This window comes from Seriola lalandi, unplaced genomic scaffold (assembly GCF_002814215.2).
Source record: "Seriola lalandi dorsalis isolate HSWRI2012SDOR001 ecotype SW California unplaced genomic scaffold, Sedor1 jcf7180002054684, whole genome shotgun sequence".
Lineage (NCBI taxonomy): Eukaryota > Metazoa > Chordata > Actinopteri > Carangiformes > Carangidae > Seriola > Seriola lalandi.
The window spans coordinates 799459-825768 of record NW_019525237.1 but is presented as its reverse complement, the minus strand read 5'-3'; the positions used below and the strand labels follow the sequence as shown (position 1 = coordinate 825768).

General features: G+C 44.0%; 1 protein-coding gene across 1 annotated transcript in view; it reads right to left on the bottom strand.

Annotated features, from left to right (window-relative positions):
• nhsl2 (NHS-like 2) overlaps positions 1-26310 on the bottom strand; it is a 127031-nt gene that overhangs the window by 6417 nt on the left and 94304 nt on the right. Inside the window, exons 3-9 of the mRNA XM_087178347.1 lie at positions 17430-17572; positions 14482-14734; positions 5341-5544; positions 3149-4262; positions 1888-3049; positions 1409-1709; positions 381-492 (exon numbers count right to left, since the gene is read on the bottom strand). Of these exons, the coding sequence (XP_087034473.1) occupies positions 381-492; positions 1409-1709; positions 1888-3049; positions 3149-4262; positions 5341-5544; positions 14482-14734; positions 17430-17572 (3289 nt within the window). The remainder of the gene's footprint in view (positions 1-380; positions 493-1408; positions 1710-1887; positions 3050-3148; positions 4263-5340; positions 5545-14481; positions 14735-17429; positions 17573-26310) is intronic.

The following is a 26310-nucleotide window of genomic DNA, read 5'->3' as shown; positions in this document are numbered from 1 at the left end:
TGTTGCTTAGAGACTAGCTTCCTTGTGATTCTTTGTGTCTTTGCGTCTATATACGTGTGTGTCTGAGAGAGATTCTGAAAAAAAAAGAAAAAAAGAAAGGACAAAAAAAGAGCCGCTGGTCGTGCAGTAACCCGTTGTACGTGTAGCCGTTGCTAGGGAACCTTATGTTCTGTCCGCCTCACACCTTTTCAACAAGACAATGCGTTTTTTCGTCACATGTTCTGGGTTATAATAAGCTCGGTGATGGATGAAAACAACTGTGCTGTGAGAATTCAAGATTCCAACAGCCTTTAGAGGAAATGCGTCTGCTGTAATCATAATATAGTACAGTATGTCTGAAATGTGCATTGGATGTCGGGTATGTGTGTGCATTTTCAAACCTGTGTATTATAGTGAACAGGTCTTCGGTGGTGTGTGTCGTAGGTGTGCTGGCCAACAAGTCGTCATCTGTTTCCTCGGCGATGTGCAGCACCGTCTTCTCATTGGAGTCATCTGGACGAGACAGAGAAATCATATTAAAACATATTTTCGATAAATAGTAGTAGTGGCTTTGTGGCCGTTTTACCAAAGCCATTATTATTTATAATATGAGTATACGTGCCTTGCAATTGAAGGTAATCCCACTCAATTACAACCAGGTAATAATGAGATAATAATGATAAATATCATCTTCACTGTTACAAAACAGTAGGAAACACTGTGTTTTGTTTTGGTCCAATTTGAGAGCAATTGGGTTTGATTTGCTTCAAAACGTGAGAAATCTCCTCTGGCAGAAGAAGGAAGTTGTGCATCAAACGCAGCAGGGAAGGATCCTAATCAAATGTTGCAGCTCTCACAGGCTATCATTAAACACATACATATGAAATGATAAGAAAAAGATTAGGAGTTTCACAGCTTCCTTCAAAGCAAGACTAAGATCAAACAGTATTTATTAGCTAATACGTGTTAGCAAAATACTACATATATAGTTTTGCTCGAGGTCAGAAAGTACTTCATTTGTTATACATGATTTCTAAATACACAACCACACCTTGAAAATGATGATTATTGGGTACGTACTATTACTACTACTCTGTAGCTAGCAAAGTCAATTTACGTGCTGCAACTAAAATATATAAATAAGAGACGATTGACGTTTGGATTGCATGACTTTTCAGCATTTCAGCCAGGACCACTTTTGTCAAAACTAATTTATATTCCGATCATTTCAAAATTGCAATAAGTCATACTTGGTCACCCATTGGAATCTGTTCAAGCTGACTACAGCTGGTTCTTTTTGTTTCATTCGATATGTTTTTATATTTCAAATGTGTAAAGTAAGGTTGGCGCTAGAGCGTAGAAAAGGTTTAGGCCTTTCTTTAACATTGCAAATCATGTTTAATACCATGTGACCCCCGTGTGGACACACCTGCCCCAATCGTAGCGCTGGCCACCTTCCCTTCCAGCTCTGTGAGAGAGGAATCCTGCAGAGATGACTGAAGTGACGACTCTTTTGAACTCTCCTCGTCTGTCCCAAAGTGGTTCTCATCTTGCTCCGGCATATCTGGTGCACCCGGAATATCGTCCGGTGGGAACGCTCCAACGGGAGACCGAAGGCCCACGGGGCTGTCGGTCTGCGGCGTCTGTCGGTCTGTGCTGCCATTAGTGGAGGAGTGGACCGACGTGGGAAGAAGCAGAACATTTGGCTTCTTGGGGACTGGGGGTGGAACCTAGACAGGAAGTACAGTGTTTTCAGTGCAGCAGTAAATCTTGGACAGTAGTAGAATTACTTAAAAATGAGAAGATCAGTGACTGTGACAATCTCTACCTCTATATATTGTACTTTGACACTGTTTATTGATTAAATGACTCTAACCACAAGCATTTCTTGAGAGTGCTCTTCCTCACCTTGGGTTTCTTTTTGTCTGACAGCTCTGCCAGACAGGAGATTGTCATCCTTGAGGGGAGTGTCTTGCTCTTGTCCTGGAGCTCCGGGGCCTCCTGGGAACTGCAGGGAGAAGGGAGGGAGCCTCCGTCCTCAGGCCCAAGCCGAATCTCTGGGTCGGCCTCAAATTCAGGCTCTAACGCTGGGTCCTCCAGGAGAGGCTGGGGGTCCGGGAGAGGCGGGAGATCAAAGAGAGACTGGGAGTGGGGGAGGAATGGATGATCGTAGGCAGTTTGTGGGATGGTGGTGGAATTTGAATCTGGGAGACCTGACAGACTTGTTGAAGTTTGCGGTGGAGGTTTTTTCGGTTTGGGTTTTTTCATGACTTTGTAGATGTTGCCCAGGGGCACAGGCCGGTCCACGGGTGAGGCAGGAGGTGAGTCGAGGGCAAGTGGGGAAGTGGAGGATGGGGAAGGAGACTTAAGGAGGAGGTTAATGGGCCGCTTGGGCAAGGGGGGCTTGATGGCGACAGGTGGTTTGGGTTTTGGTAGAGTGGGCGGAGGGCTGGGGACTTCGCCGAAGTCGCGGCCATGCTGTTCTTCTTCAATAGTGTCTGACGCACCATCGGGGCAGTCCTCCAGGTCACCGCGAGAGACGGAGCGAAGACGAACTGTCTTCAGCTCGTTCTGGGTAACCATAGGTAATGCCTGTGAAGAGCTGGGGCTGATTTTTCCTGGTTTCGCCGCTGTCGAGGTGTCAGAATGTCGTCTGCTGGCCTTTTGCTTTGGCTTGATTGATGACAGCTCCAGATGTGCGTTCCCAGGCATCTCAAAGGACAATCTAGACCTCGCGGCGGGGTCCTTGGGTGACGGTAGCGATGATTTTCTCTCTGGGATCTTCGGGCGCATCTTACACCCTGTCCCTAGTGTCCCCTGACCTGCCACTTGACTGAGTGGCACAGTCGGGGTGGGAGTCTCCGACTGGCTCGAGTAGCCACTTGATGGGGACATTAGTCCTGGGGGTTTGAAGGGTGAGGATGCCTTGATGTCAGTTTCCATGGAGAGCTGCGAGGGCGAGGTGGCTCTGGAGGTGGACGGAGAGTCAAGGAGGGACTCGGAGCTGCCTCTGACTTTCATACATTCAATCACTGTGGTACCCGTTGCTGTGCTGGATCCTGATAGAGACCTGGAGAAGAGAAGAGAAATCAGTGTATTTCTAAAAAAAAAAAAAAACAGAAAACAATCAATCCCTGCCACAAACATAAAGTGTAGTTTTATTTTCTACCTGTAGGGGTCATTCTTCCACTCCCCCAGCTGCCAGTGAGTGGGGAAGGTCAGCTCTGTCTCTCCCTCCCTCTCTGGTGCCTGAACCTCCAGGCTCGGAGGTCCGTCGCTGCCTCCATGGCCCAGTTCCCTCTCACTAACACTGGGTTTGGAGGAGCTGGACGAGCTGGGCAGGAGGAAATCAGGCTGGAAGTCTGGGAAGTGGTCCCTGGGGATGTGCAGGCTCTTCGGCCGCCCATCCCGGTAAAGAGCGCCTTCGTGGTGGATTCTTCCCTCGGCCTCTCCCAGGTTCTTCATCAGGGAGACGCTCCTCACGGGAGGCGGAGGCTTGCGCTTAGATTTCTTAAGCGAGATGGAGCGGGAGCGAAGGCGCAAGCGGCCGTCGGCGCTGTAGTCCGAAGCTGTGACGGAGATTGTATCGGTGGTGCTGGCGCTGTCTTCGGAGCTCCCTCTGGGGTAGAGGAGGGCGTAGTTCTCACTCAAACCCAGGAAGTGGTGGTGATGTTGTTGGTGGTCCGTCATAGCGCTGCCGTTCCCTGTAGACATGATGTTCCCGTCCGGCTGACCTACACCACCTTCTGTAAAGCAGAAGGAACCAGAGTCCGTGGGCGTGGAAAGAGAACGCTCCCGGAACTTGAAGGCGTTCTGTGCTGCTATGGACCGCGCAGACCTCTCCCTCCCTCTCCCCGGCTCCCCAACTCCTCCTCCTCCTCCTCCCCTCCCTCCATCCGCTGCAGCCCCTTCCGTCTCGCTCCGCTTCCCCATCATCGCCGCTGCCAGCGAAATCCCCGGCATCATACTCCCTCCTCTCCCCGAAGGGTCCGTCACGGACGTGAAGGAACTGGAGTGCGAGCTCACCGACTGTCCCGAGCCCACCAACATCACCCCGTCCTGCGCCCCTCCCCCAGCATTACCGATGATGCTGTGCTGTTTGGGAGGAACCGCCGGGCCCTTGTTCATGGTGTAGTTGTAAGGCTCGTTCCACGCCCCGGGAGAAAAGGTGGAGCCCTTAGGTCCGTTCCAGGAAGAGGAGGGTGTGTTTGAGCACAGCAACCCAGAGTGGTCCATAGTGCCTGGGTGAAGTAGGTTTGGAGCTCGCTGCTCTAAAGTATTATCTGCGGAGGAGAAGGGGGAAGAAGGAGAATTAACACAGTTAGATTTAACAATAAAAACACATCAGCTCCTCTCTACCTCTAATTACTGTCTGTAATAAATAACAATTCAAAATAAGGTTATAAAATGTTTAGAAAGGGTCATGGGAATGGGACGAATTAGAGAAATATAAGCGCACCTTAATTCTTAATACAAAATCAATTCAACCGTCAGATACGTGTTAAGCTCTGCTTTTTCTCGCCCGTCTGCAGTTCAAGGCCTTATTCAGGTTAAACTGTTTATTTGAACCCTTCATACCCCGTGACTGAGTATCGCTGTTGCAATGAATAAACCAATTAGGCATGAAGAGATCCTGGCTGCCGGCAACACCGTCCTTCACTGAGCAAAACAGGTTAGTGCAAATACGAGGGGGAAAGAAATGATTAACCCCACATTAATCTCTGTGGGATTTTTTATTTTTTAATTAAATTAAAAAATTTGGTGGGTGAAAAGCAGAAAGGGAAATGATTATGGTGTTTTCCTGTCAGAGGGACCCTCTTTTAAAGCGGGATTAAACTAAGCAGGAGCGTGAACATACCCAGTCGAATCAAACCGGGATACATCTATGGGAACTGACACAAAAAACGCAAAAGACACGATTTACGCCAAAATAAAATCATCTGTGTCACCAAAAAAAAAAAAAAAACTTGATTCAAAGTTGAGGAAAATGTACAAAAGGTTAGCTGCCCATGATCTCTGCCTTCTCCAAAGTTATCAAAGGAAATGGGAAAAGTTAACAGCACAAGTTTCTGTAGCCGGCGCCACCGGAGTTTCAGCTGACACTGGGGGAGCAGTTAATGAGTAGAGAAATTTCATTTTGAAGTGACCCGCTCCGTTCTTTTCCCTCTTCTCTGTTTTTGGCTGACGGCGGTACAGGAGTTTATACGAGCAGTAACGAGATCTGCACCACGGGAACACACACACACACACACACACACACACACACACACACACACACACACACAAAAAAAAAGAGGAAGCAACTGAAGAAATAAACAACATCGGAGGAGGGTAGGAGATTCCTTTAATGGTCGCACACACCTGCGGGTAAGGTCGCGTCGAGGTCGGAGTGCGTCTTCCTCAGGGGGAGGTTCTGGTGTGGGGTGTTGGTGACGGGCTCCAGGGAGTGGGGCTGGTGGGGGAAGGGGTCCCCTGGAGAGGGGGATGGGGACGGGGAGTGCTGGAGGAGGTCGACACCGTGGAATTTCCCTCCTCCTCCTCCTCCTCCTCCTCCTCCTCCTTCACCTGGAGCAGAAGAGCAAGAACAAGGGAGGTCAGAAGAGAGGGAAGACTCGTTTTCCTGGACATGCAGTAAATTCAATAAAACACTAAATCCAATCATGTTTCTGACATGGCAATAAAGTATTAGATTATGACTCTTGATAGATAGAGATGTGTAGAGAAAAAAATCTGATTTCGTGAGCATCACTTGATTTGAAAGGTGCAGTGTTTTTAACTCACATCCTTTAAGATGCTGAAGACAAATAGGATTTACTATTTTATTAAACTCAGTGCGTTTAACCAGTTATTTCTAAAACTCAGGTTAAAGTGTCATTTTAGTGCGAAACAAACACACAAGTCACTTTTTTAATTTATACAGCACCAAATCACAGCAGAAGTTATCTCAAGGCACTTTTAAAACAGAGCAGCTCGAGACCTTTTCTTTAAAAATCTTTCAAAACGTGATAACTTTCCAGACACGTGTGTTAAAATAAGAGATTTTCATTGATTAAAATTTAACAACGGCTTCACCTGCGCGAGTGATCGTTTTTAATTTCTGGTTCTTGTGAAACCGAATGAACATGAATCTTTTTCTCTTCCATTTCCCCCTTAATTTGTCTTGTGTGAATTTCAGCTGTTTCCTTCCTGTTTTCCAGCCTCAAATCTCCACACCCTCCGTCGCTTTCCACTTCGCCAAGCCAGAGTGAACAAATGAAAGCCTGTTACTAGTAAGTGTGGGTGAAAACAACAACAACAACAACAACAACAAAAAAACACTCACTGACTTCACTGACTGTGAGCAGTTCACTGACATTAATTATTTCTGGATTTCCTGTCACATAGTTTCCTGAAGTCTCCTTAAATCAACAGGTTTGAGTTCCCTTCAGCTCAAGTGTATTGGGGGGGGGGGATTCAACTGATGCATAAACAGCCTCGCTTCCTTTTTCTTACTGTCCTAATAAACCTTAGTGTGTATGTTGAACACTTCCTGCCGTCATGTTTTAATCCGGAATGACTCAGAGCAGACGCCGCAGAGAGCCCTGCTGTTCTGTTGTACTTCCTGTCCTCCCGATGTCTTGTCCGGACAGACAGTAATCCAATGAGTCATCGCAGGCAGCAGGTACTCACTTGATTACCTCAATGACATGCAGTGCAGTCTCTCACCCATCTGCATAACTCAGTCAGGCTCCTATTAAGCCATCAGCCGTGTTTTATATCCACAGTCATAACGGATGCAGTCGACTGCTAAAAATTTATCTCCTCCAACTAAACGGCGCCTTTAGCAGTTGTGTTTTCCTCAGTGAGTGAAGACTGGGATGTTAAATCAGATGCAAACACACAAACACACACACACACACACACAAAAAAAAAGAAAAGAAAAGTGCACCAGCATTACACGACAAGCGCCAAAACAAACTGAGCCAAAGGAACAATGGCGAGTGTTGGTAAGCAGTCGAAATACAGAGCGCCTGCTTTTTGTTTCCCCGTGAATCAACCATTGTGTGGTCGAAGTCAATAACCGCCTGTTGTGCTGATTATGAACCGATGTGACAAACTGAAAAACCAGAGACTCAAGAATCGCACGGATAAACACAAACACTCAGCATCCGTCTGTCTACCTGTCTGTCGCCTCTTCAGGGCTTCAGACTCACAAACGACTCCACGCCGCCTCCTTTCCGTTTTTGGTTTCTACTTGTGTTATATATCCGAGCACTGAGCAGCGCAGAATTACAAATGTTTGAGCGATCTGAGAGACCAGAGAGCAAGCGAATAGCAGACATGATGATAATTAAGCTAACGGATGCGGCATTAGGCCGTTTTAAGATACAAGACTCCAAGAGACACAAAGTCTGACAGACAAAATGTTGCGTTTCGTCACACAGCAAATCACATCACAGCTTGTTTCTCTGTTGCTGCAAAGCTTAAAGTCCAAATCCATAATTCAGTTACATAAGTTAAAATAAGTGGTTTGTGTCTCTTTGAGGTCATTTTGTCTCCCTTTGTAACTGTCTGACATCTCTTTCGTTCTGTCGTTCTGTGTCTTTGTGGTTGTTTTGCATCACTTTGTCACTTGTGTGAAAATCTAAAATAACTTTGCAGTTATTTGGATTAAACTTTCTCCAGAGTGTTAGCCAATCAACAAACCCCTTGAAAATGTGAGTAGGTTTTACAATTAAAACATGGCTCTGGAGAAGTTAAAAAGTAGAAAGTAGAGCTGCTTCACACAGTTTTATGTGTAGGAAATCTTTTCAACAGCATATCTCCTTATTAATAATCAAGATTGGCTGGGAGTGTCTCGACACGGCAACAGGTGATGAGTTTTTTGCAGAAAAGGAATATTGGAAGCCAGAAATCTCATTTCCCGACTAGATAATCATTAAATCTGTGATTTATCTGAGAAAGCGTCAACCCTGGCTGATGAATCACGGCCATTTTATTTTATCAGAGAGAACAGGATCTTTCCAGGTCTCTTTAAAATTTGGGGATCTTCCCACTCGTCTTTCTGCTTCACTCGCTGAATACCTGCCTCTTTCCCCCGCCCGTCTTTTCTATCTCTCCATCTCTCCAACAAGTCTTTTCACCTCAGTCATTCATTTTTACAATGATCTGTCTGTTTAGCTCATTCACCGAGTGGCGTTCGATGGCCGTTCCCCTCTGTGCATGAATAAATAAGAGTGTTGGGGCCGGAGCCTCCAAAGCCATCCAGCAGAGACTAAGCTATGACTCAGCCACTGAGCGAGGCTAAATATAACTTCCCTCCTAAATATGACAATTTTGGAGCTTAAAGTCTTGGACAGCAAACACGCAACACTGATACGTAAATACAGCCGCGTTCGTCGTCCTTACTTCCTTTCAGAGCTTTGTCCTCGGTCTGGATCGACCTCGCCTGCGATCACGCAGCCATTCGGAGGTTGAGAGTCTTTGTGTTGCTCCTGCAGCCATAAATAATGGACACTCTTTCAACTATCAGCAGCATCATAATGTCTCTTCAGTATGGCCCTGGCTCCGCTGCTTTCCTGTCTGCTGCGAGTCTTCAGGCAGATTTGTTTCATAATGGAAGTACACGGGTCGGACTCACATATGTAAGAGTTTTAATACTTGATTTCTCATGTGGACACCATGCCTGTTTTCACAATTAAACATCAAAATACTGCGCAACCTATTGTTACTAAATGATTCATGGGGGGGGGGGTGTGTGTGTGTGTGTGTGTGCATGAAGGCTGTGTAATACGATCTAAAAAAACCCCAGAACAAGTAAGTGGCTCTTGAGTGGAGACTATTTCTATTGCTCAAAATCAATCCAAAAATCTCACATTTACCAACGAGCAGAACTACGTCTGTTGATGGAGACCATGTAATGCAGCTGAAAGCTCCAGAACACCCAAGGATGTGAAAAATAATAACTACATAATAAAGGTTAAGGTTAATATCAGCAGCCTCACCTGAGTATGTCAGGGTGATAAAATGGCACCTAAGACGGCGGTGACGATTTCAAGGTCTCTCATATACAATCACCCGACTGAAGTGTCTTTGAACACGGCAATAAATCTCAACGAGCTTTAGATTTGCCGCTTTGTCGCTGACCCCGATCTCCCCCGAGAAGTTAAGTGAGAAGGCGCTTCGTGGCATTTCAGAGTGTCATGACGTTCAGGGCTTAGTGAGGCTTGACCCCGACCACAGGAGAGGAGATGGGAGAATTACCTTCATTATACACGGCCAACCTCAAATTTAACATATTTGTTTCCAGTGTTCAAAATATAGCTTCTTATTTGACAATTAGAGCTGCATTTAAGTTGCCGCCCGGTGACGGACCCGTGTTGTCACAGTTTGGAGCCAGTAAAGTGAGGCGTTCAAGGTAAAGTGAGAGGATTAGACCGTCTGCAGCGCGGCAGCAGCATGAATGCCCGTCTGTCTCTCGTTGCTAAACTCCACATTCACGTGTCGCCCGCCTCGTTCACCGACTCTCGGCGCGTCGCACTCAGGAGTGCATTCACAAAATGCCTCGTTTAGTGTCTGACATTCTTTTCTTTTTTTTGCCAGCTATTTTCTTGCCTGTCTGCTGCTGTTTTTTTCGCTTTTTTTCCTCCAAATTTCGGACGAAAAATTTGGGTTTAACTAAAAAGTATCTCCTGGACACTGATCTCAACTGTGTGTTTAGACAGATAACATTTCTGCTTGTGCTTCTGTTTGTGCTTGCGATGTCACAAGATGCTTTTGTTCCAGGTTACAGCTACGAAATTCCCATTTAGTGACACAGTATCTCCGTGTTTTTGCAATTATATGGTGGACTGTTTTACATTTAGGACAAGATATCACCAGGGGCTCTTTAAGTGATGTAATTACATGCCTGTAAAGTTAAAAATAAAACATAATTCCTCCTCAAAAGTAACTAAAAATATCCCTCGAATCAAATCAAGAGGATGGAAACTGATCTACGAAAAACAATAACTAAATAAAGAGCGGTACATTTCTTACCCTGTCGGCCTGTCTGTCTCTCAGCCTGTCTGTCTCTCAGCCTGTCTGTCTCTCAGCCTGCCCTGCATTCACATCTTCACTGCTAACAACACTTCAGTCATTCATGAGAAATTTGCCCGAGCGAGACGAGTGGGGACGAAGAAGACAGAGGAAGAGGAAGGAGGGAGCCGTGACACAAAATGTTCTCTCATTATCCTTCATTCATTATTCCTTCATCCTGTATCCTTCCATCCTCCTTTCCTCTCCGTCTGTCTTTCCTCAATATGCATTTTCTCTCTCTCTCTCTTCGTCTTCCTCTTCACTGTTCCTTCCTTCCAAGCTTCAGTTTCACTCACACGCACTTCCTCTCTTTTCCTTCATTGCTGCTTTTTTTTTTTCTCCTCTCTCCTCTCTCTTTTTTTTTTTTTTTTTTAGGGAGGAGAGAGGAAGAGTGGCGAGTTACCATGGCAACAGCAAGCTGGCTGCAAGCTACCTGCACGCTGGTTTTACAGAGAAAGAGATCGAGTGAAAGAGAGGCAGAGGGATGATGAGAGGCCGGGTGTCACGGTAACAAGCTGAATAAGTTGTGTTATTGTTTTGGTTTTTTTTTTTTTTTCTTTCCTTTCAACAAAAGACCAAAAATCAACAATGAGTGGATCCCACTCACAAGTATTTTCTCTGCAGCCAAAAGCCTGATGTGTCTCTTACTCCTCGGTGCCACGGAGCTCCATTGTCCAAAAACTTTTCTTTTTTTTCTTTTTTTTAAATCAATGAGCCACACTGTTGCCGTGGGTGACATGGTGATTCATTACCATTAACAAAAGCACAGTAGTTTAAATTCAATCAGTCCCACATCACTACAACAACCTGCCGCTGTTTGCTGTTTTAGGAAATCACAGAGCCTTTTCTAGAAATGAAACTATATACATGTGACGTATTTTATTTTTTAATTGATGCACTTCATTAGAAGGAACCAATGGGCTCGGAGCTGAGAGACACAGACAGGTGGAGGAACTCGTTTTTTTGTGTCAATACGAAATACTCAGAATAACGTCAGTCTTTTCTCCCTCCCTACGTCCCTCTCTCTGAAGGAAGGGAATACCCATTGAGTACAACACCACAGGCATGCATAATTATACCTGACCTTCTACTCCTCTACACAGTGGGTGAGGAGGGCGGGAGAGGTGGAGTGAGAAAGACCGACAGAGGGGGAGAGAGGAGGAGAAGAGATGGAGAGATATTAAAGTATAAATGGGTATGCGTGAGGAGAAGGAGGGGAGAGGCACCCGGTGACGAAGCAGTTGCTATGCCAAAAAACCCAGGAGGATCACACGCACACAGACACACACGCACACAGACACACACACACACACACACACACACGCAAAGATACACGCGCACATATGCACACAAAGTAAACAAGGAGGAGGCTTCGATGAGACAAGTGGAAGAAGGAGTGTCAGAACGATGTTGCAGAGGATGACCACAGCATACTAACAGCTCTGACAGCACACACACACACACACACACACGCAAAGACAAAACACACACACACACACACACACAAGTAAAGCTGACCGCCAGAGATGGGCGAGGGCGATAGCGGATGTGATCATAGGGAGAAAAATGTTCTCGACGTCAGATCTTGTTTCTGCCGCGTTTTCTTCCTTAAAGCTCAAACAAACTCGTGTCAAGTGGGAATCTGTGATTGTATGTGTGTCAATGTGTGTGCGTATGTGCGTGTGAGTGTGTGTGTGTGTGTGTGTGTCTACATTGTCCAGTGTAACCTGTGAGTTATGACTTCTGGCACGAATACAGAAGCTGTTCAAGCGAAGACGGAAATCTGTGTGCAGAGAATAAAACGTTGAAGCTTTCCTGCTGTTTCCTGCTGTTTTGATAAAATGGTGCATTTCTTTCACGACTTGAGTGGATTTGGTAAAAGACGCTTTTTTATCCAGTTTCTGTTTTTATCATCTCAGTGTAAATGAATTACAGTGTGTGTCCTTTTCATCTGGGAAATAATTGATTCTACCTCCAGTGATGCTTCATCTTCTGGGAAAAACACCCTCTACATCTGAAAACGTTTCCGTGCGCCCTCGTTCAAAAACGGCTTCATAAGTGTGAATCTCTTGAGGGAGAAAATGAGATTTGGTGGGTTTTTTTCTCTCTCGCTTCTCTTACAGTTAAAGAGAAAAGAAAAAGTGAGTGTGAGAAAAGGATCCATATAAAAGCCAAGTCGGTAACGTCGCGAGCTAGCACCTGGGGACAGCCATGTGTTTACATAAGTTCAAATCAGTGTTACATAAAAACATAACCATGATGAATGCCTGCATAAATCTTTGCATGGACTTTAACCAAAATAGTTTAACTTGCCTATGGTAAGACAGGCAATAACAGGACATGTTTACCTTTGTTTTGTGTGTTAGCACAGCTAATATTTGCTAGTTAGCACTAACACAGGCTTTGATATGAAAAGTGAAAGGATCCTTAAAGTTAGTATGATTCATCCTTTGGATAACATGAACCTTCAGGGCACGACACACAATATTTTCCAATATTTCTCAAGATATTTCAGTCAGGTGGTGAACCGGCCAATACCGCCGTTGCTAGGGCAACGCTGCAAACTAGGCTAAGATTTGTTGAGTTAAAGTTAATGAACATTTTGTGTGAAGTTGCTGCAGCTTTCACCAAAACAAAAATCCTAAATATTATAGTCAACACTCACTAAAACTATGAGGGCATGCTGGCTACAATGAACCCAAGAGAATAAGGTGTATTTTATGTATCTGTGTTTTTAATCGTGTGCGATGATCGACTGATTGATCGTTGAACGCTTATAGAAAGATGGTGATACCGGGCCGTGAGCGTAAAAGTCAAATACACTGTAAACTTCTATTTTTGCATTACTTCTACAACTATGAAGCAGTGACTGTCGCAATTCAAAGTCAAATTATACTGATGTGACCTCCGAAGAGACGTAAAATTCACATTTATTTAGCATTTGCCTTCAGTCAAATTCCCCCAAGAGTCTCCCGTTTTACAGCTGACTCTCACAGGAAAAACCCGCTCCCTTGACAGCAACACAGAATGTCATTGAAGGAAAATGTTTTCAGCGTCTGATTTTTGCTCTGAGGCATGAAGCGTTCAGAACAAAGTCACCAGAAATTTTCCTTTAACTACTGACAAAAGAACAAGCTTCGTTTTAACCATATATTCAATCCACATTCACACTGTGTGTATATTCTCACATCGTGGCGACGGAAGCGATATAGCAGCTGATAAATGGTGATTCATTTTTCCAATAGGACCTCATCTTGGGGGATAATCTATTTAATTTTGGGCTATTTGTCAGTGAAACTTCATATTGAGGCCATAAATTCTAATAAAAGCAAGTAAAGCCTGAAGGCAACAGGCTGCAGCCATCACGTTACCAAAAAGCACCTCACCTTCCCCCTGACAGCCCTCTATAATTAACCTCAATCCAACCCTTCTTCTCTTTCACCCCTACTCACTTACTGATCATGCGGCCCTTTGAACAGAGCTGCAACCAACAATTATTGTCATTACTGGTCATTATCGGTTAGTATTATTAGTCAGGTTTTTTTATGACTAATTGTTTTGTCAGAAAATCACAAGTTCCGAGCGCCAAAGGTGCTTTCTTCAAACTGCTTGTTTTTCCCACCAAAAACTCAAAGATATTCAATGTCCAATGATGCAAAACAGAGAAAAAACAAATACTTACATGTGAGAATCAGGAGCCAGAGTATGTTTGACATGTGACATGACTCAACTCACTTTTCAAAATCTTGTTTTTCTTTACTGTCAATAAATGAATCAACTAATCACTTGAATACTATTTTGAAATATTACTAACGGGACCGTTTTAGCATATGAGCTTCTCGCGCTTTGATTGGATAATCACCACCACTTCACAGGCTGGATGCCAGCCGCCTCTGTTTACATGAACCCATTTAAATACATTACTTTGATGGATCAGGATCTGTCTGGTCCAGGCGATGAAACATTCATGAATTCCCAGAGAGTCTGTAGTAGTGCCAGTCCAAAAAGTAAGTCAAGCTCTAGGAAATATTATACTATCTATGCTGATTTTGTGCAAAATTTCCATGCAGTGAAACTCTGTTTCCACAAAAACCTCCTGGAGGCTGAGTGGATTAAATATATATAATACCACTGAAGGTGTTTGAATCCGTTGCATCACCTTTCCTGTGTCTGCCCTACAGTGACCTTTACATAAAGGGCAAAACACAAAAAATAAGTCATGAAAAATATCTCCACCACCTCAGAAAGGTACCTTTGCCTCAGCACCGAATGAATGTGGCCATTATTACAAATCCTCTTTTCAACTTCATTTGCACTTTTCACACAACCCTACAATTCATTTGGGAGGAGAATTAATTTAAGCTTGAGTCTAATGTTGAGACAAAACGCTCAATGATCCAAATACCACCCCACTTGTCCTCAGAGTTTTTGGTTTAAGTATCGTACCTGTGATGTCGAGTGGTATGAAGTGGGCCGGCGTGCGTCTCCCCAGGTGCCAGCGGGGTTTCTCTGCGACAGGCGGTCCGGCGTTAGCGGACGTGGTGGTGGTGCTGCTGCTGCTGTTGTTACTGCTCCAGCCCAGAGGGGGGCGATCTGAGCCGCAGGGGGACGGGGACGGGGAGGGAGACGGGTCAGTCACTGACCTCAGGCCAAACACCGAGGAGGTGGTTTCATCCTCGTAGAGCTGTTTGGAGGCCGGCTGGAGGAAGAGGAAAGGGAAGAACCGTCATGTTAAACAATTTACCTAGCTTGTTTACAACATCTGGGCTTTAGCGCCGTCTGCTGCGGCTGCAGTTAGCAGCAGGCGGCTGCATAACATCTTAGAGGAAACAGTTAACGGGCTTGTACATTAATAAAATACTAATTATTAGTTGAACCGACAAGTATTTCTGGTACTGAGTAGCAACATTAGCAATATTAGCATCGTTTAGTCGACTAATCTAATGCCCTTCAACCAAAATAAAATGTTTTGTCCTCTTTAAGCTAACAGTACTAACAGAAGCTGAGAGAAGTAAGCTAACAGAGGTTATTTTCACATCTCTTTCAGTCAGAAAAGAGAATTAATGTTTAGGAAAGAGTAACAAATCTTAAAAGTGATGGTTTACATGTTTAAACCAGGGCAAAGGGAAACATGGTAAAAAGAAGCAGAAGAAGAGGAAGTGAGGAGAAAAGGCAGAAATATGGGAAACGTCTGTTTCGATCTGATTAGCCAGCAGGGACAGAGGCTGACATGAAGCAGAGACATTGTTGGTTCAGTCCCTGGCGTCAAACAGGAAGGTGTAATCCCAGCTGGGAGGGAACTGGCATCTGTCAACTGCCTGGTATTTAATCTGAGGTATCAGACGTCGCTGCCAAATTGCCCTTAAGCAAGGCACTGAAACCCAAACTGCTCCGGGGCTGCTGCAATGCAGGAAACACTCCAGTCCGTCCTCGCATGGATGAAATCTGTGTGTGTGTGTGTGTGTGTGTGTGTGTGTGTGTGTCTGTACGGTGGAAATTGAAATCTCATGAGAAATGGCCAAATTCTAATTGAAATTAGCCCAAACGGAGAGGAAGGCACTAACTTTCTAACAGAGCTGGTTAACAGCTTGCTGAAGGAATGGTGTGTCAATATACAGGAAATGTGCAGCCATCTTGCAGTAAAATCCCCGTGGGGGTCCATCAAGCTGCCATAATGACACAGTTCAGGAAAAACAGCCTGAGAACTATTAGCAGCAGAGCCAGAGGCGGGAGAGAGCGAAAAACAGAGAGGAAAACCAGCTCTGAAGAACGAGTGTGTTTCACAGATTCAGGTTCAGTTTGGATCATTTTAGAAGATCAACTACACTGATATTCTGTTAGTCCCTAAAACGCATATTTATATCCTCTTTTAGCTTAAAAAAACAAAAAATCAGTCTGTGCTTCCGTGTGAAGGAGCTGACTAACAAACAGCACTGATGTCATTTGCTATTTAGATTTTTTTTTCACCACGTATTAATTATATTTCCATCTGGAGGAAGCGATATCATTTGGCATTTGTTTATGGAAACCTGCTGAGAGTGTGAAAAGGATGATGACTAATTCTGACAAATTTGATGGAGGGGGCGGAGTGTACTGTACAATAGTTTGCGGATAATTCGGCTTCGGTCTTTTACATCAAAGTGATGACAACAAAAGCAATGAGGCATTTTGTCACAACACATATAGTTGAAACAGTATTAGTGATACTTAAATAGTAATTTGTTCGCTACAAGGGGAAAAAAATACTGTTGTGTTACTGATTAAAGGCTGAAGCTAAAGTCCTGTCTCACTAAAGGAGAAGCCAACAGTCAACATGGCTGATAAATGTCACTTTGACATTCAAGCTATAATCTTTAAAAGTCATGGTTGACTTGGAGACAGTGATTTAGTGTTACATGAACTTCCATTCAAAATGACAGGGGTAGCATTCATAATGCAGAAGCTGCTGTCTTCCGCACTGCGTGTAATAGTGCACATGCACCAGCTTTTATCCTCCACCAGTGTTCAGCATGTGCACGTTCTGTTTTCCTGTGAATCTCTCGTTCAACATCATTACAACAATCAATTTTTGTCATACGTGAATCATAGAAGGTAACAATTGTGATTCTTGTGCGAGTTGATTTTTATTCACGTAAGTATTTACTGCGCAACCGCAATTACAGAGAAATTATAGCAATAAATGTTGAAATATGAATAAAGCTGCACAGACAAGATCGATAAGGTTGAATTCAATTAAATAGAGAGATCAAATAGTTGATCACCCTGCCGAGTGGAATCGAAAGAAGATAATGTGCGATTGACAAAACTAATTTAGGCGTGTGCGGTCCACTCGCCTTTGAAATGAGGTGGGTAACAAACAGGAAGTCTGATGTCTGGTGTGGAATAAGTTTAGAAATAAACTGTGTAGGAGAAATAAAGAGTGGAGGAGAGTAGAAACCAGAGAGTGGGATGGAGTGAGTTAGCGTGAGTTTAGTGGAGCTGTGACGTCTGGTCTGTTTTGGGAGAAGAGCGGAGAAGACAAGTGAGGTGGGATTGGTTTCTGAGTGTGTGTGTGTGTGTGTGTGTGTGTGTGTGTGTGTTTAGCTGCAGGATGAATTCAGCTTTCAAGGTTTCAAGAAAAGAGGTGGACAAGTGTGAGTTTCTGTGTGTTTTCACCTGTGGAAAAGGACGTTTATTATAAAATAAGAGGTGGGAATTAGTGTGTGTGTGTCTGTGTGTGTGTGTGTGTGGCTTCAAATAATCAGAACTTGAATAAAGAAACTTGAATGCATGTGTGTTTGTTTATCAGTGAAATGACATTTGGTGTGAGAGAGCCTTATGATCAAATAAGACAGGTGTGAACCTGAGCGTGAGTGTGTGTGTGTGTGTGTGTGTGTGTGTGTGTGTGTGTTTACCAGGAAGATGAAGTCAGGTCTCTTGTTGTTGAGGGAGATGGGCGATCGGCTGAGCGAGGTGGACGTGTCGTCAGAGCTCTGCGAGGACGGATGCCGGAAAGTCTGACCGGTCAGTTTAGTGTCGTACAACTGCTCCTCAAAGTCTGCACGCACAAACACACACACATTCAAATGCACACACACACACACACGCATGCACACACACACACACACAAGCACACAAACAGACAACAAAAAGAGTACGCCCTTAAGTTAGTGTCAACTTTCTGCAGCACAAAAACAACAGTGCACGCAAATGCACACATGCAAACAGCAATAAAACTGCACACACACACACACACACGCACGCACACACACACACACACACACACACACGCATACACGCACACAAACATATAACCTAATCTCACACACCGCATATTTTATTTGCATAGTGGAGATCTAGTACAACTGCTGCTTTGCATCACCCTGCAGTTTCCCTCCTGTGACTCCTGGTGCAGCTTCTGCTCTGGAACCTTAAAGGACTCCTTAAGTTTCTTTTTAATCCTCTCGTGAGCTCCGGCGTTTTCTCTACTTTCATTCATTCCTTCTCTTCCGCTCTTTCTCTATCTCTCTCTCTCAGTCTTTTCTCCTCTTTCTCGCCTCTTCTTGGGACTTTTTCTCTCACTCCTCCTCTTGATATCTGACTGTTTCTCCCTCTCTGGCAGCTTAGACGACTCTCCCTCAGGCCATTGTAAACAGATTCCTAACCCCCACCTCCTCTTCTTTCTCTCACTGCAGACACACACACTCACACACACACACACACACACACACACACACACACACACACACAAACTCCCAGCACCATCCCGCTGGCAGCCTTAGTGGAACAGCAGCGTCAGTGAGGTATAGAGTTTTTGGGTTGAACTTGCTCTCCTAAACAATATGGATTCTTTCGTGGTTGGCGTACGGTTGCCTAGCGACGCAAGGAGGAGGGAGGGAGGGGTGGTTACAACAACATTCTCACCCACCACAGAGGGGTCAATAGTAACCTCTGATGTGTTGATATTGGGAAAGTATAGTCATATAGGAATCATGTATTAAAGAAATTTTAGCATTAATAAATAAAAAAGAATAGATGACACTAAAATAAATAAATAAAAATCATTATTCCAGCTTTAATCCGCTCATTTTCTTTACGACACAAAACAGGAAGTGGGTGCTGTAAAAGATCAGCAACTTATTTTTACTTTTCGTTTGTTTAGACAATAAAAATGTCTTTTGTGACAGAAACATGACATGCTATCAGTTTAAGAGGATTAATGAAGTAATTGAAGGTGAATTAATCAGAGGGCAGTTCACACTTTTTTTCCTTACATAACAGGGACTGCATGAAAAAAGATTAGTAATATTAATACAGTTATGACTGAGAAAATGTACTGTAGCTAAGCTTTCAGTATCTGGCTGAAAGTGCCTGACACTAACTCAGTTTTTAAAGTAGTAATAATTTTAAAAATGTTCAATTTACTTTATCCAAAATTGGAGGAACTTTTACAGCCTTAAAGCTGCACTAATCAATATTTTTTTATATTAGCAATGGATCAAATGACTCTGTGTGATGTGAAAGCGGAGACTTGTAGTAACGAATCCACAGAGAATCATCACCTGACTCTCTGGCTCTGTGGCTCCGTGCAGCTTTACGGCGTCTTTCAGCACGTTGTTTTGGGTTTTACCACAAATGCACTGTTTTGGTTCTGTCATTAATTCGTCAATACTTTGTCTAGCAACAAACTCATTATATATAAAGCACTAGGTAGAAAAGAAAGTTAGCAAGTAGCTGGTAAAGAAAGTAGCTGAGCATCCAGATGAACACCTCATTTACATGAAGAAAACAACCCAAAAAACAACTCCAAATGAATGCTAATGTTTCTACTGAATGTGTAAATACTCGAGTGTTTGCTTTAAGATAAATGACTTGTTATGTCGCCCCCAAGTGAACAGAAAGTCTATTAATCTTTCTTTAAAAGAAGAAGAAAAAGTGGCGTAAAAACGACAATTTCTGAATGAATCATCATCATCGTCGTGGGTCTGGCTGATCGCTGAGACCTGCTGAAGCATCTCGCCTGCTGGACCTTACAGGGCGATGGCATCTGCTTTTAAACTCAGCGAGCCGCAGTGGTCTTAAGTCTCTGCCGCAGCGCCTTGCAGCCTGGTAAACACATTCAAACACGTAGGTAGTTTTTACCGAGAGTTTGGCAGGTGTCAGATTTACGTGAGTGCAGGCGACGTGGGAGTGTTTTTGAGTAATGAATATAGAAATTGTGAATAGAAATTAATACACAGCAGCAGCAACACCACTGGATACAAAAGGATAATGATGTGTTTTTACATGAGGGTAGACAGTCCACCCACCCACAGATTTTGTGCAGTTTTTAATGGCATCCGGGATCATTGCTGTCGACATCTTCCCTCTGATAAACTAAAAAGTGCCAGCGGGAGGAAAACGTCAATAGGACCTCACTTGTTTTCAACGCAATTATGCTTTTAAACTTGAGAGAAAACACGGGACACAAGCTTTTCCACACACACACACACACCGAAACTTTAACAACCTTAAGCATGAACGGAGATGATGCACTCGATTTCTGTCTGCCGTCTTTTTCAGCTCAGCCGCTGAGCGCTGTGGAGGTCGTATGGTGAAGTTTGAAAGTGCTTTCTAAACTCAAGGACGGTAGATAGTGTTTCACCGAGAGATAATATCCTTCAACTGAAGTGTAACCATGACAATAAGAAACCAAAAAACAAAACAAAACTGGAGCAACAAGGTTTTTACAAGATGAGAATTACACATTGTAGGACGCTCCTTGTTTTCTGTCCCCGAGGTGACACCGAAAACAATTTCCCACCACGTGTCGACAGTTAAAGTTTTATTCTCTTCTGTTTCATGTGGGGAAAACAAACAAATAACAGCAAGTGGGAGAACATCAAGAGCTGCGGGACAGGAAAAAGAAAGGGAGGAGAAGCTGCGATGAGATTTGCTTGGTCAAGATGGTGATTTGGTTTGAATGCAAAAATTCTTCCAATAGTTTAAAGGAAGTTTTCTTTTGGGGACATGGATTCCAACGAAGGCAGAGAATCTGACTGAGCAACCTGCCGTCTCTCAGCCCGAGGCTAAAGCATTCCTGTGCACACTCCATCCAATTTAATCTGGTTTGGAATTAAAGCTCCCACACAAGGGCTTTCTCATTAATCCCAATGAGCATCACACACACTTCTGCTAACTCAGGAACAGTTAGTGTAACTCTGCTGCATCGTGACTCACAGTGGCTGGTGTGCTGTGCTGCAGCTGCCGTGCTTTTATTGTTAAAAGCTGAGCCAGTTTCTTATACATCACAAGTCAAAGTTAATCTAATAATGGGAAATAAATTGTTTACTAACACTTTTATTAACCCTTTGATAAGGACAAATTCTGGGTTGCAAGGTTGTGAAAAATCTCCTCCATATGGTGAATCCACCAACCATCTTATTTAATATTTATTACAGCTACAGACTCTATGGATTGTTACAGAAAAACTTTATAGATGACTTAAGCTGATTTCCTCAATTGCGCTGTTGGCTTTTTAGTGAGTAATCAGGCCTCTTGTAATGACGTAAGTGTCCCATATAGTATAAAGGTAGGTGTCCATGTGTAGTGTGATTATAGATCAGGTCTAGGTTCTATATTAATACTGTGAAAGTATCAAAGCCTCAGTCCACAGAGAAATGCACACAGCCTGTATTCAGAAACTGAGCCTTAAAACCAGCCGTCAGGACTTCTGGAACTTTGTGATGTCACAACAAAGCAGTCATCACTCTCAGCCATGCCCCAAGCCCCGCCCACCTTGACCCACCATCCAACCTTGCAGGATTTGGTTCAGTGTTTTACCTGACATCGGCTATATATTGTTATTTGATTCCTCAGAAAACAGTCAGCCAATCAGAAGGGAGGCTCAGAGCCTCCTCTCTTCTGATTGGCTCACCGACCTGTTGTTACCAGAGCTCCAGAGAGAAGCCTGAGAGAGGAGATGTAAAACTACACTGAGATGGTTTTCGGTTCTTGAAACCACAAATATATCTTCTTATGGATCAACACTTCGAAATAAAACACTGGAGAAAAAGAAAATATGGAGCTTTAACTAACATGAGCCACTGCAGATTTAATAGCTTTGTCTTCTTTGTTGTGATATTACATATTAATCATGTGAATGCAAATGTGGTGCGCATCAAATTCTCTCTGTTTGCAACAGAAGTTTGAACATAAATATTAATGATGACAGGATAAACTGAGAACTTGTTTGTTCGCCACATTTGCCAGTTCCTTGGGAAACTATTAGATGTTTCACTTTGTAAGCGCTTGCTTCCCTGGATATTTGTATTCATAGCGGCATATTGCTCACACACCCGGTGCTCATGATAGAGAACTGTCTATTTTGCAATGTTAAAAATAATTGATTAAAAAACTTCCTGACTGCTGCATGCAAAAACAGCAGGATCAGCCGGATAGTAAACAGTGAAGCAGAAGCCAAAACTCGTCTCATCCAGACTCTGCAGCGGCCCCCGAAGAAGTGAGGCGTCAGCAAGAGTCCGAGAGACACAGGGGGTAAACAGACTGATAAGGAAGAATAGGGAGAGCGAGAGGAGGAGGAAGAGATCGGAGGAGGTGAAAGGGATGAGTATGATGCAGAGGAGGGAAAGGACGTAGGACGAGAAAATGAAGAAGAAGCACAGGTGGGTGAGGAAGAGGCAAAGGAGGAAGTAGAGGAAGGGAGTTTTCAAGAAGCAGACAAAGAAAGTGAGCAGAGAAGGATCATTAAAGAGATGCAGAAGAAGAGGAAATAATGAGAAGGGTGATGAAAAGGAAGCACATGAAATGAGGGGAAGAAACTGAAATCGAGAAGCTAAATTGAATTAAGAGACAGATGAAGAAAAGTTACATGAAAAGAGGCGGAGGGTAAAAAGGTAGCTGCTGAAGCCTGATGAGAGAAAGTGCGGCAATAAGAAGAGAGAGGGAGGTTCAGTAAGAAGCAGAAACTGATTAGGAAAAGCCAGAAGAAGAAGCAAAGAAGAAGATGCAGGTGGAGAAGAAGAGAAAGGACAAAGCAGCCGAAGGGGAAACGTCGCAGAAAACGGACAGAAGAATCAGACAAAAAAAAAACAAGTTTAAGAAGAAACCAAAAAAAGACGAGGTGGGTAGAGAAAAGAGGAGGATGGAAGGAAAAGAAGAAGAAGAAGAAGAAGAAGAGGAGGAGGAGGCAGCAGCCAATTGAGGCCCAATCTGTGGAAACTAACAGCACCAACAGGGGAGGAGATGCTGGCAGAGTTGGCTCAGGACTGAAAGGTGGGTGATTGGAAGAGAAAAATAAGACCCAACATGTTTCTGATCTGTCTCACGTCCAAAAGTGTTGAGTGTTGCTCAACTCCCATCAGCCCAAGCGATGGGTTAGTTATATTACTATACTCTCCGATGTAAGAACAGAGCAGGAGCTGTTCTGCTGCTTTAACTTCTACCTTTGCATGCAGGACGTTGTAGTGAATTGCAGATTTTTACTTACATAATGGCTCTGGATACTGCCCAAGTTACAGTTCAGTGACGCCCTGGTAGCAATTTAAAAAACACTTTAGAGTTAAAAGGTTGGAACCAGCCGCGACAGCCTGTGCACGGTGAGTCCAAAGAGCAGCAGAGGCGGCGGCGGCGGCACTAAAGCAGAAAAGAGAGGGAAGGTAAACAGTTGTAGATCCATGCTTCAGATAGCAGCCAGGCTCCAGTGACTGCAGCTCCGCTACATGACTGCAGGGTACTGTGATGGCAGAACTGAGGGAAAGGGGGGTGGGGGGGTGGTGGTGGTAAAGGAGGGATGCTATTGGTGTTCGGGGTGTAAAGGTATGCCGGTCACTCCCACTAATGCACACACACACACACACACACACACACACAGCAGTTAAGGATAACCCCCACCCCCTTCCTCTTTCCAGACAAGCAAGCCAAGCACTCATGCATCACTAACCTGTGTATTGTGTGTGTTTATGTGTGTGTGTATGTGTGTGTGTGTGTGTGTGTGTGTGTGTGTGTATCCCTCATTCAGGTGTTGTGAGTGGACAAAAAGTTCCTCATCTTACACTGCATGCCAGAATATGCTGCACATGTGCACATTTATGCTAATACGCTAACTTTTAACAGCTCATGTGTGTATCCACATTAACAAATACAGATCTTTTGCATGTGTGTGTGTGTGTATGTGTGTGTGTGTGTGTGTGTGTGTTTGTGTGTGTATGTGTGTGTGTGTTTGTGAGTGTACAGTGCGCCCATTCACAGATAAACCCAACCATCCTTGACAATATGCGCCCGGGTCGTGTCAAATTTGGGTCACCCTTTCTCCCCCCCCCCTCCTCCAGGAAGACAAAGTTAGGGGGAGTGGGGGGGGGCAGACATTAACAATGGCCGCCTTTCACCACAACCGGAGCAGTTTGTTTGTCTGTGTACATTACGTGCACGCCGCCACGCATGCACCAGTATTCATGTCATGTCTTCGTCCTTCGTGATTTCACATGCACAATTGATCAATCCATTACAGGGAGAAGGGGCTGGTGTTTGTTAGAGCGTGTGTGTGTGTGTGTGTGTGTGTGTGTGTATATACCATTAAGGGGATGGTTGTGACCTAGAAGGACAGACTTGGCGGTTAGCAGCCTGATTTATGTTGGTCATGAGAAACCGCAAGTAGCGTTCTGATGCAGTTATCAGGTCCTCTCTGTGCAGGCTCAAATTTTGGCTGCAATTCTTGTCGGCTGTCCAAGGAATGTTTGCGGATGACTACCTGGTGTTTTTTTTTATAGCAAAGAGCACAGAGCGGAAACTATTTCTAATGTGGGGAGATCACGTTTGTAGTTGGACTTTTGCTTTTGAGTCATTAACTTGAACTAAAGACGTTTTGGCAGGTTAAACATGCCACTTACAGCCGGGCATGGCGTCTATCCAGGTAAGAGATGTTGGCAGAAGGTTGGATCTGTACAATTACAGTTTGTAATCTCATCTTTAGTCAGCTATTAAAGGCTGACAAACTGCAGGTATCTCTTAGCAACCGCAAAACCTTACATCTTAACATCAATCAATCAATCCCGTTACTTTTGCTCCCTCTATCCTCTTCCATTTAGATCCATACCTGAACATATGGTTCTGAATTTATCTTGAGCGAATAGTCATACCCTTTGTTCCTTTTGTTGAAATGAGTTTTCCAAACACAGTAAAACTGGTTTTCTCGTTCTGTGAAATGCGCACTGATGTCTGACAGGAACTGTGAATCATAAGGGATCCAGGGACCTGGTGTATCAGATCTGATGTAAGTCACTTTTTCAAATGACCCATGCCAAAACCGAAGAGAGTGACACACGAGGATATATAGCGTACACTTGTGGCCAGTTCCAGGGGGGCCGAGATCTGGGCCACGAGCTTCCTCAGGTACTGCTTAACGGAGCTGGTCCTCAGCCAGAGTTGTCCTGCACCTGCTAAAAAAAAAAAACCTCTGCCAAATCTGACAAACGGACGTTCATCTGATGAACGGACGGACCGGAAACCTTTAGAACACAGTCAGCACGGTCGGCTATCTAGAGATCGTCCTGTTTCAGATGATGTATAACTCACATTTAAATACACTGCTATCTTCACTCAGCTCGGGGAGAATAGTTGCGCCACACTCTGTCACAGCGTCCACTAGGGCAGCTTTAGGTTAAGTGCTTTGCTCAACAAACAACCACAACACATTTGTCAAGCTTTCTGAGTCCTCCGCAGATTCAGTCTGGTGACTTTCCATCATGACACCGCTCCTCTTACCTTAAGGCCACTGTCACCTCGCTGTCACCCCGTGTTTGATCAGCACCAGGTTCATTTGAGGTTTTGGCAGGTCGGCCTAAAATGCAAATGACACTAAAATCGTCGCATTTAAGCGTGTCACCCCTTCAGCATGTGTTGTGAAAAACTTCTCTTAAAAAAGAAAAAACGGAGCCGGAGGAGGAACGGAGCAAGACGGACAAGTTTGTCTCGCTTGATTCGCAGCGATGTCACTCACGAGCGAGAAAGCATCGGAAGAAGAAGACAAAGAGAGAGCGAGCCGAACTGACTCTTCTCCTGAAGAGAACGGTAATATCTTGCGGTTCAGAAGAGCACGGACAACTAGAATATAAAAGGTCAGTCGGTAATAAAAGTTCAAACAATCTATGGGGCTCCCTTCACTGTGAAACGCTCCTGGCTGCATTTCAGAGTGACTCGTCTGAGTTTTCTGTTCCTGAGCCAAACCTGTCCAAAAATGCTAAACGCCTGCTCTAATTTAACACTGTGTTAACAAACTATTTGCCTAAAATAATTGCAAAAGGCATTTAAATTGACATGTATAGTATTTGTCAAATAGAGTCTGTTGGGGACCGAGTAAATTGAAATGAAATTCAATAAGGAAATGTTTTCCTACCATTTAAATCAACACATGAAGAAAATGAGTGATAGCATTTAAAAAAAAAAAATAGGGGTTTTTGGGTAATTGAGACATTTAAAAAACCGTCTACCCCAGCAAGTAATCTGAATTATATAGCTAAATCAAGTTTACAAGAAAGGGTTCAAAATCTTTAATAATGTCAATTATTCAACGGGAATTCATTTATTAGAGTTGAAGTCACACTTTCAGAAAGGGTGAAGGTTGGAATTAAACTCTGCTTATTAGAGCCTAAAATGGAAACTACAGCTGTTTTCTCCTGCATCAGCGTTCTCCACGCCGGTCAATGCCGCTGCGCCCGTTTCTGTAATGTATATCGACCACGGCCAAACCTCATCAGGCCGCATACATCACGGCGAGCATTGACTCGGACACAATTAAAG